This window comes from Leptonychotes weddellii, chromosome 9 (genome assembly GCF_054177405.1).
Source record: "Leptonychotes weddellii isolate Sample4059 chromosome 9, ASM5417740v2, whole genome shotgun sequence".
NCBI classification, from domain to species: Eukaryota; Metazoa; Chordata; class Mammalia; order Carnivora; family Phocidae; genus Leptonychotes; species Leptonychotes weddellii.
The window spans coordinates 121,464,238-121,474,750 of record NC_138377.1 but is presented as its reverse complement, the minus strand read 5'-3'; the positions used below and the strand labels follow the sequence as shown (position 1 = coordinate 121,474,750).

General features: G+C 51.6%; 1 protein-coding gene across 1 annotated transcript in view; it reads left to right on the top strand.

The window, feature by feature from the left end:
- The first annotated feature begins 1,084 nt into the window (after positions 1 to 1,084).
- Positions 1,085 to 10,513, top strand: part of PLIN1 (perilipin 1) — a 12,697-nt gene continuing 3,268 nt past the window's right edge. Inside the window, exons 1-6 of the mRNA XM_081829721.1 lie at positions 1,085 to 1,417; positions 1,960 to 2,018; positions 4,759 to 4,963; positions 6,599 to 6,681; positions 8,017 to 8,281; positions 8,608 to 8,855. Coding sequence (XP_081685847.1) covers positions 1,971 to 2,018; positions 4,759 to 4,963; positions 6,599 to 6,681; positions 8,017 to 8,281; positions 8,608 to 8,855 — 849 coding nt within the window. The 5' untranslated portion in view covers positions 1,085 to 1,417; positions 1,960 to 1,970. The remainder of the gene's footprint in view (positions 1,418 to 1,959; positions 2,019 to 4,758; positions 4,964 to 6,598; positions 6,682 to 8,016; positions 8,282 to 8,607; positions 8,856 to 10,513) is intronic.

Sequence of the window (10,513 nt, the reverse complement as noted above, 5' to 3'; positions counted from 1 at the left end):
CCAACAACAAGGAAAATAAGTTTTGTCCCCTCATTATCCATTTTATCATGAATTAACCCCAACACGGGGCTTGAACTCCCAACCCTGAGATCAGGAGTTGCATGCTCTACCGACTGAGCCAGGCTGGTGCCCCCTCATACCCATTATCCATTTTAAAAGACCCTTCTTAGATATCTGAAAACTATGGCTTACACTACAGTCCTCCATCATCTTTGAAGCCAGGAACTAGAACGTGGGCTCCTGCCTGATTTGTTGCTAAGGAAGGGATGTGAGCTGATAGTTCTTGGTTGTCTGGATGCTGTGTTGATCAGTAAGAGGATCCTGGTCAACACAAACACTTTTCCAGACTCAGCAAAATCCAGTTGGCTCTCCCACAGCATGTTCTGGTGGCACCTTAGACCAGGTAGAGTTCAATAAACTTACTTGAAATCTAGGAATTTACAGAGGTTGAAATTGCTCCCTCAAAGGCTAGAATGTCAAGAAGTTAACCCCTAGCTCTGGTCCTCTTCTTCACTGAGAGTAATTTATCTTTTTTTTTTTTTTTAAGATTTTATTTATTTGAGAGAGTGCACACAAGTGGGGGGCAGAGGACAGAGGGAGAGGGAGAAGCAGTCTCCCCACTGAGCAGGGAGCCCAATGCAGGGGTCGATCCCAGGACCCTGAGATCATGACCCGAGCTGAAGGCAGATGCTTAACTAACCGAACCACCCAGGTGCCCCAAGAGCAATTTATCTTAATAATCGAAGAGTAGCACATTCAGGTGAACTCTGTTCCTGTGTGGGTTCAAATCTTACTGTTCAAAATTCGCTCTTAACAGTAAATAATAAGGGATGAGGGAAATGGGTTAAAAACGGTCCACAGGACACTCTGTGAAAAAGGAGCCAAAGACTATAGAACTTTAGAATTTTTTGAGTTTTATGACCTATATTGCCACACCTTCCTTCTGGAAGACAGTTTTTTGGAGAACTGGGGGCCAGAAACATGTTACAGAACTGATAGTTCATGGCTCTGAAATAATAACTCCTCTGGGGCTGGATCTCTGTCAGCTCTGCAGTCCTCCTCCTAGTTGCTCAAATCTCCTTGCCAAAGTTAGGATATGTTCAGGGGACCCCGGCTCAAATAACCCAACGTTCTCTTCCTCTCTGCCCTCCTCCAACTGGGAGGTGTTAGCAGTATTGCCCAAGGCTTCCCTGGAGCGGCTGGAATTGTTTCTGCTGGGGGAGACACTCAGCAGCCTGGGCTCTGGGGGACTGAGGCAGCGTCAGCTAGCGTGAGTGCGGGGGGCCCGGGAACATCTGCCTTACCTGGTTTGTTTTCGAGAGTTAAAGGAAAGAAGCTGAGGGTAAGGGTCTCCTGAGAATTTCACTGAAGAGGAAGAGGCCGCAGGGAAACCACTGAGGGGGAGAGATTATTCAAGGTGAATAACCAAGACTGTAGGGTAGATATTCTGGGGCACTAGCTTTTCCAGAACACAGCCGAAATAGCTGGTTTTAAGTGATGACTTTCTTCCTAGTTGAACATTCAGGGAAGGACTGGCAGGGTACGCTTGCCTAAAAAGAGAGGAATTGTTGCAGAACTTTTGCATCAAAAAAAAAAAAAAAAAAAAAGACTGAAGCTGAAATTTATTCTTTTAGTCTCTTTTGGATCCTCATCTGGGAGCCCCTTAATTTCATCTAAAACCTCTTATCTCTTAAAGCTACCCTTATTTGTCATTTCTTACCCTGAGCCCTTGTCAGAAACATCAGTCTTGACAAGTAGGCTGTGGGGCACCTCCTCCCAATGGAGCTCTAGGGAGTGACCGCTTGTCTGTGACGTTCATGCTCCAGCCTAATGCCTTCTGTTGAGGGAGCTGGAGCTCCCCGGCAGCCTGGGCCTCATCGGGGCCATGAGAGGTTGGGAACTGACCCTGCGGGCCTCAAGCTGAGGGCTTTCTGATGGACCTGTGACTCTGCTTTGCAGCTTGAAGAGCTATGATGGCGGTCAACAAGGACCCAACCTTGGTGGATGGAGACCTCCCTGTGAGTAACTTGAGAAGTGGGGGGACCACTGAGCAGGGGAGGAAGGAGCAGGGAGGAGAGGTTCAGGGGACTCAGAACAAGTTATGTCTAGATTATATTCCTGTTTCATTGGCCATTATGTCTTTCATTATTCTTGCCCTCAGTACCTTTTGCAGGGTGCTCTTGGGGTGGGGGGGTGCCTACTGAAAACTGAGCACCTCGGAAGAAAAGAACAGAACTATTGGCTGAGTTGGTAAGGAGAGGAAGGGAACTACTGTGTTCTAAACCCTGATACAAACGCCCACGCTTTGCCCGCCCAGGCGGGATGTAGATTCAAATGCCAAGCCACTGCATTCTGTAACTCTGGGGTGTCGTGCGTGTTCTAGAGTATGAGAATGGCCCCTCTCGGGGTTACACGACACACAGCCTGTGCTGCATATGGGAAAGGGTTAGAGGAACATTATTTCCGGGGTTCTGTGTCTAGCCTGGTTTTCACTGTGACTTGGAGGAGCAGTGTGATACCTTTAGGGGTACCTGACCCTTCCAGGCAAGGCCTCTCTGATTTAGGCACAGTTCAGATAGTGGGTGAAACTTAAAAACTGTGAGCCTATATAATGCCCATCTTGTCCCAAGTGAGGCTTTAGCTAACTTTTGCACTTGGAATCACCACCAAGTTTTATATTAAATCATAGAACACAGAGGCATAAAATGAACCAGTGCATAGTTAACCCATCCAAACAGTTGGTGGTTTATTCCCTTCCCAGGACCTCTCTGTCCCTCTTTGGCTTTGCTTACAACAACCCCCGAAGGCTCTGTCCAAATGTTAAAGAAAATATTCTCTTGTTTACAGTCAGATTCTTTTTCTAGGTCAAATTTCAAACTCACCTGCAAAATGAAAGCTAAAAAATTGTAGCCTGCTGTTACAAGTCTCCTTGATGGGTCTCCTAACTCAGCCTACAAATGGAAGAGGCTAGGTCCTCACCTCCAGAGCAGAACCCTGTAACAGGGACATAGTCAAACTGCAGAGAGCTCCAGTGTCTGAGTCAGGACCTGGGGAGCTTTCTGTCTTTACTTTTCATGTGGAGAATTCTTAGCCTTCCTAAGAGTGGACAGAAGAATATTAATACCCTTCACTAGCCACAACAGCCATTAATCAATCCTGTGGCCAATCCTGCCTCACCTGCGCTCTCCTTTATCCCCAGACCTTGCGATATTTTGAAGTGAATCTTGCAGATAGGCCAATTCAGGCCTGAGTCGGAATCCTGACTCTGTCATTTACTAGCTGTGTGATCTTGGATAAGTCACCTCACATCTCTGGGTCTTTGTGTCCTCACCGGCAAAGTGCTAGTGCTGACGTCAGAGGGTCACTGTTAGAATTCAGTGAGGTCTTGTCACCCAAGCCCCCCAGTCAGTGCCTGGAGTAAATATTTCCTCGTGCAGGACTAGAACCCACATTCTTTACTCAAAGACCAGTGTGTGTTCACTGAAATTCCCGGGTGACCTTAAGTTTCATTGTATGGCTGCATTAATAAGAGCACAGCACCTCAAAAATGAGAAGCAACAAGTTCACTGTACCCCACATGCTTAGACCACACCTGGAATGCTGTCTTCAAGTTGGAGTGCTGTACGTTTAAGAAAGACAACACTAAACTGTAGCCTAGCCAGAGGGGACCACCAGACCAGGGCAGTAAGCTGAGCCAGGATCTGGAGCTATTTAGCACGGAGGAAGGACCACTAAAGGCAGGCATATTGCCTTCAAGTATGTGAAGGGCCAGCCCATGAATGATGAAATAAATGTGCTCAGTGTTGTTCCAGAGGGCAGAGGGTAGAGCAGCGGGTGAAGGCACATTGCAGCTCAGCAGCGCTGTCCAACGAGGGCCACAGGCCACTCTATGAGGGCCAAGGTCCATCCAAGGAGGCATGTCAATACAAGCCTGCCGTGGAGGGGAGGAACGTGGGGGGATGGGGTCACTAGGTGATGGACATTAAGGGGACATGTGATGTAATGAGCCCTGGGTATTACATAAGATTGATGAATCACTGACCTCTACCTCTGAAACTAATATTATGTATTAATTAATTGAATTTAAATTAAAGAAAATGAAGAACTTGAGAAAAATTTTTAATTAAAAAAAAAAAAAAAATACAAGCCCGCCAGAAAGACTATGGGAAGCTCTTTTGCTGCAGAGGCTCCTGGAGGCCTAAACTTCTGTGATTCTGTGTAGTTGGGCAGATCTCAACTTACCCCTCCTAGGCGCAGCCCCGACCCATTCATTTATTCAGCCAGCATTGCTGCCCTGGAGCTAGGCACTGGGAGAGGGACGAGTACACACACGATCACAGCACCATGTGATGGAGGCGAGCCAGGGAAGAAGTGGTGGCTGCTGTTGTGAGGAGAAGGGTCAGGAAGCTTCCCAGAAGCAGTGATGCTCAAGCTGTGTCTTGAGGAAGCAGCATTCTGCCAGATAGATGGGTATGGGAGGGAAGGGGGAGCATGCACAGGCAGGGGACCAGCCTACGTAGGCAGGGAGGCCGTGTCCCAGTATCTCAGCAGAGCCCAGATTGAGCCAGGAGAGCATAGCAGGCTGGCTCTGGTTTTTCCTGTGAGCCATCCAGAGACCTCTGTGGCCTGGGTTCCTCCTAGGTTACTGGGACGCAGGCTAGCCTCCCCAGTGGGCTCCGTGACCCGGGGCTGCCTTCCCGTGAGGCAGGAGCATGCAGGGAACACCTTGATTGCCTGCCTTCCTTCCTTCCACTCCAGGAGCAGGAGAACGTGTTGCAGAGGGTCCTGCAGCTGCCGGTGGTGAGCGGCACCTGTGAGTGTTTCCAGAAGACCTACACCAGCACCAAGGAAGCCCACCCACTGGTGGCCTCCGTATGCAATGCCTACGAGAAGGGTGTGCAGGGCGCCAGCAGCCTGGCGGCCTGGAGCATGGAGCCGGTGGTCCGCAGGCTGTCCACCCAGTGTGAGTCCTCCGGGCACTGGCAGGCCACCACCTGTCTATCTGTCTGTCTGTCTGGTAGCTTGCTTGTCTGTCTGCCGATATGTCTGTGCGCCTTTTTGGCTGTCCGATGGCCTTTCTAACCACCTATATCCCGTTACATGATCTTCTCCTCTACAGCTATAGATGATACAGTGAGAGACGGCTGTAGATACAGGTACAGATATGGAGGTACATCTCTCCTCCTCTGTAGATGTCCCATCTACAGCCCAGTTGGCATTTTCCTGGGATGACAATGATGGGCCAAAGAATTGGCAGGGCAAGGGATGGGCAGAGCTGTGTGGGCAGTGGTGGGAGTGAGGCTCGTGGTAGACCAGATGCCCACTTTGGCCCCAAATCCAGCAGCAACAATAGGAACTAGCAGAGTCTGATACAGAGGCAGGGGCAGGAGACTCTAGGTCTGGCCCAGCAGAGCCTTGGGGTGGGGCAGGGGGGGACGGGAAGATGTCTGGGCCCAGCAGCAGAGAGCTAGCAGCCTGGGCCATGGAGGTGGAGAGCAACTGTCCATACGGGCCCTACTACCTGACTCAGCCCTACTCAAATTGTTCTGCCCCATTTGAAAATATGGTCTCCAAGGAAAGGCTCTCTCTCTGTCTTTTTTTAAATTCCAGTATAGTTAACATACAGTGTTATGTTAGTTTCAGCCATACAACATAGTGATTCAACACTTCCACACATCACCCAGTGCTCATCACGACAAGTGCATCCAAGGCAAGGCTCTTGACAGGGCTGAGGGAAATTCCAGCAGCACCAAGAAGTCTAGGACCTTCTACCATCCTGATTAGAGAATTATGGGTGCATGAGGATTCTGCCTTGGGCCAGCCTCCTTGCCTCCAAACTCCTTCAAAAACTTCCCTGGGTCTCATTTTGCCCAGTCAGAAGATGGCCCAAGTCATCTGGGCTCTCTGCTGCTTGAGAATTTTGTGAAGAAATGTAAGCTATCTAGAGAGAGAATATATGAAAGCATAGAGAACTGATCTCCATGATCATGACTGCAGAGCTCTGTCTTCAGCAGCCCGTACCTCCTAGAAGCATCTACATACTCTGGCACTTGCCCCCCTCTCTGGGGGCAACTCCTTTCTCTTCCCTGCCACCCTCTTGATCATCTTACTCCTAGAAGGTAGAAGGAAGGACATGGACACACCTTGTCTTCATGCCCACCCAAACCTCACCCAGACAGGGGAGGGAGGACAGGGAAGGAGACACCAGTATTTGTTGGTGATTCACAGAGTTCTTGTCACTTCCTCCTCACCACAACCCAGCACGTTAGGCACCATTAGTCCACATTTGACAAACAGGGAACCTGAGGCTCAGGCACGCTGTGACTTACCCGAAGCCACACTCTGCAGATGCACGCACTGGGCTCTGCGTGCAGATCTGCCTGACTCCAGAGTTCCTACACAGAGGGAAGACACCCGCCTGGCCTCCCGGAATGGGGAGCTAAAAGGGGCTGGGGAGCGGGGTGGGGGGGGACTCAGGTTCCAAGATGCTTCCGATGCAGCAGGGCTGGGGGGTTTTGAGGGCTCTGAGGTGCCTTCCTTGACACAGAGGCCACTGCTAGGTCTTTGTGGCTCACCCCACTGTGGCCTTTGCTTCTAGTCATAGCTGCCAACGAGCTGGCCTGCCGTGGCCTGGACCACCTGGAGGAAAAGATCCCAGCCCTCCAGTACCCTCCTGAAAAGGTGAGCCCCTTTCCTCTTCTCTAATGTGCCCCGTACTCTGTTGTCCCACCTCTCAGGAGGAGAGGGCACAGGCTGACGATGCCATGACTGTCAGCCTTTCATTTCTATGGCAAGTGCCCTCCAAGCTTGGGGGTGGCCGCCTGCCCCTAAGGCCACAAGTGGGCTTAGTCCTCTCCCTGTGGTGCCAAATGGAGGCAGGCTTTCTGGAAAGCAGGCACAGCCCAGGGGCTAACTCAAACAGGGGCTTGGGGTGGGTCCCACTGCTTCTAATCCCATGATCCCCCTTCCCCACCTCAGGATACCTGGTGGGCCGGCACTGGGCCACTTGGTAACTATAGTCACCCAAGATCATGGGCCACACTCATCGGAGCTCAGGATTGCAGTCCCATGTCCTCAAGATCCAGCCCTTTATGGACCAGGAAACTGAAAAAGTCCCTTTACCTAGCTGTATATTCATTGGGTATTTGCTAGATAAGGGCCATGTCAGGCGCTTTTGGGGAATAAGCTTCATCTCACTGACTAACTATCTACTCATCCCACAAACATTTACTGAGCCCTACCCTATGCCAGGGGCCACAATGCGATTTATGGAGCCCTCCCATTTAATCCTCTTGTCAACCCTCTGGTACAGGGTGGGTATCCCCATTTTACAGATGAGAAAACTAGTGACTTCACCCTGGGCACACAGCCTTCAGTGGAGGCCACATGAGAGCAGGTCTGTTTGGCTCCGAGGCCTGTGCTCTTCACATTTTTCCAGATGAAGGGCATCTTTGTCACAAAAGAGCTCCCAGACTACTAGGAGAGAAAGATAAATTATTCCAATACAGAACTGGTAGGAAGATCAGGCACATCTCTGACTCAGTCTAAATGTAGATGGGAATGAGAGCATGTTCTGAGGGAAGGACAGACAAGACATTCGAGGAATTTGGGAGTGGAGATGCCTTGTGAGCATGAGAATATCAAGACAGGTGTCATCAAGGAGGTGGCCTTTGGGGGGTAAAGTTGGTTAGGATGTTGCCAGGCAGAAGTGGGGTTCAAAGAGGCCAGGAGATCCATGCACAGGGAGGACTGGAGCCCTTTCCCTTTAAAGCTCAGCTTAATCAAGGGGTCCAGATATTGGTGCCCCTCCCCTGGGCCTTTATTTTATTTTATTTTTAAGTAAGCTCTATGCCCAGTGTAGGGCTGGAACTCATGACCCTGAGATCAAGAGTCACACGCTCTACAGACTGAGACAGCCACATGCCTCTCTCCTGAGCCTTTAAATGAAGCCTTCCTGGAAGCTGGGCTCAGGGCTACCAGACCAACAGGCCTGCCTCCCCTCCCCATCTCCCCCAGATCGCCTCTGAGCTGAAGGACACCATCTCTACCCACCTTCGCAGTGCCCGCAATAGCATCAGCGTGCCCATCGCCAGCACTTCGGACAAGGTCCTGGGGGCCGCTCTGGCCAGCTATGAGCTCGCCTCGGGGGTAGCCAAAGACACTGCCGAGTATGCTGCCAACACCCGAGCCGGCCGGCTGGCCTCCGGAGGGGCTGACTTGGCCCTGGGTAGTGTTGAGAAGATGGTGGAGTTCCTCCTCCCTTCAGCCAAGGAAGGGTCAGGTATCTACCATTACGGGGGGCTGGCAGACCCTTCTGGGGAAGTGAGTTGGCTGCCCATGCTGCCTGGGAATTAGTAAGAGGCAGCCAGGGCTCAGCCGGCCACGGCTCTGGAACAGGGAAGGCCCAGCAAGATTTCCGGAGGGATCTGTCCTAATTTAGCCTCCTCTCCCCGTTTGTGAGTGGGGAAAGTGAGTGACCCAAGTCACCGGCTCCACTTGTGGTGGAGCTCAGGTAACCACTTTCCAACCCTAGACACAACCTCAGCTTCCCCAGCACCCCTCTCTCTCTGATCAGCTTTCCTTGCTTTCCCCCCAAATCCCATCCAGCCCCTGCTCCAGGACAGCAGCAGGCCCAGAAGCCCCCCAAAGCCAAGCCGAGCCTCATGCACAGGGTTGGGGCCCTGGCCAGCACCCTCTCTCAACACACCTTCCAGACCACAGCCGGGGCACTGAAGCAGGGCCACGCCCTGGCCATGTGGATCCCAGGTGTGGCACCCCTGGTGAGTGTCTGCCCTGAGCTCTGGCTGACCCCTAGCCTGGGTCCCTCCCATCCCACCCAACTCCACCTCTGGTCCTAGGAACATTCTCTCCTCCAGCTTGGGCTGGGACTTTTGGTTTAAGGACAGGAGGCCTTAAGGGGGTGGAGGGCCAGTCCTCTGGGCTTCAAGGAGAGGGGAAAGGACAGGCTGTGAGCCGAGGGCACTTCTGTCTCTCTCCCTCTCCCTCGGAGTCCTACCCCCGGTATTCATCCTCACAAGGGAGCTTCTTACGGTGGGCCCTCCCACCTATGAGGGAGCAGAGACCCCCTAGCTGCTATCCAAGGACGAGGAAGTGTCACCTGTAAGTAAGCAAGGTCCCAAACCCCTTCTGCTGGGGAGAGAATGCTGGCTGGGCTGCATCCCTGACTCTGACTGCCCCCAGGTTGTAAAATTTCCCCTTTAGAGGCTTCTAATTTGCATCTTACTTGCACCTAAGGTAAAGCTGCCTTTTCTAGGCCCAGGCAGGGCTAACTGCCCACCATACCCCACCCCCACTGTGTATTTTAGCAGATAGAAACTGGACTTTTTTCATAAGAACCTTTATAAGAAACAAAGGCCAAACCAAGGAAAACAAAGGAAATAAAAATTAAAACTTAAAGCATAAAGGTCAGCAAACAAAACAACCACTTCTCAGCCATCATTTAAATAACACTTTTGAAAGCATCATCAGGCCTGACTCATTCATTCAAACAAATGTTTGCTGAGAACCTACTATGCGCCAGGTTCTGTGGCTCCAGTAGGGATACGGGAGTAGTGGTTCTCTTCTGTCCCCTGCCCTGGGGGATCATTTACCCGTGGGGGCTGCGACTGACCCATGTCCCAGCCGTACGTGTAGTAGGGAGGGCCTGCTGTACTGTGCAGCCTGTTCACACAGAACATAATGGTGTCCCCTGAAGCTGTATGATAAAGAGGCCCTGTTTGGGGAGTTCCCTAGGGCTAGGAATGAGCCAGGCTGTGCCTCAAGGGGGCACCAGCCCACCTGCCCAGGTCTGTTTCCACCCATGGGACACTGGGGTCCTCTGGATTTTTTCACTCTTTAAAGATCTCCAAGTCTCCAAGGAGAATCTACTAAAGCTAAACACGCCTCCCCCCCCGCCCGCCCCAAGACCCAGCAATTCAACCCAACAGAAATGAGAGCTTACGTCCCCCTATAAGACACGTCAAAATGTTCCTATCAGGCTTTATCCTTAGCCAAGAACTGGAGACAGCACAGATGTCCACCAACAGCAGGGTGGGTAAATTGTGGTGGCTCTACATGGACTATGACACAGACGTGACAAGGAAGGAGCTATCTTGATGTGCAATAGCTCGAATGAGTCTCACAACACCATGTTGAACAGAAGAAGCTATTTGTGAAAGAAGACCCATTGCATGAGTCCATTTATATGAAGTTTAAAAATGGGCAAAACCACCCCTCTGTTGGCAGAGGTCAACATGTGGTCCCTCAGCGGGGGGGGGGGTACTGGCAGGGTGGGGGGCACCCCCACGGGAGACTTCTGCGGTGTTGCAAGTGGCCTCTATCTTGATCTGTGGTAGTTACATACGTGTGTGCTTACAAAACGTCACAGAGCTGCACGCTTCCAATGTGTGCGCCCCAGGTGTGTGAGTGATCACTCAGGGACAAGTCTGGGGGACAGTCCGCTGGGGCCCGGCCCCTGGTGAGGGCTTTTGCGCGCTGGGGCTGCCCGGCCCTC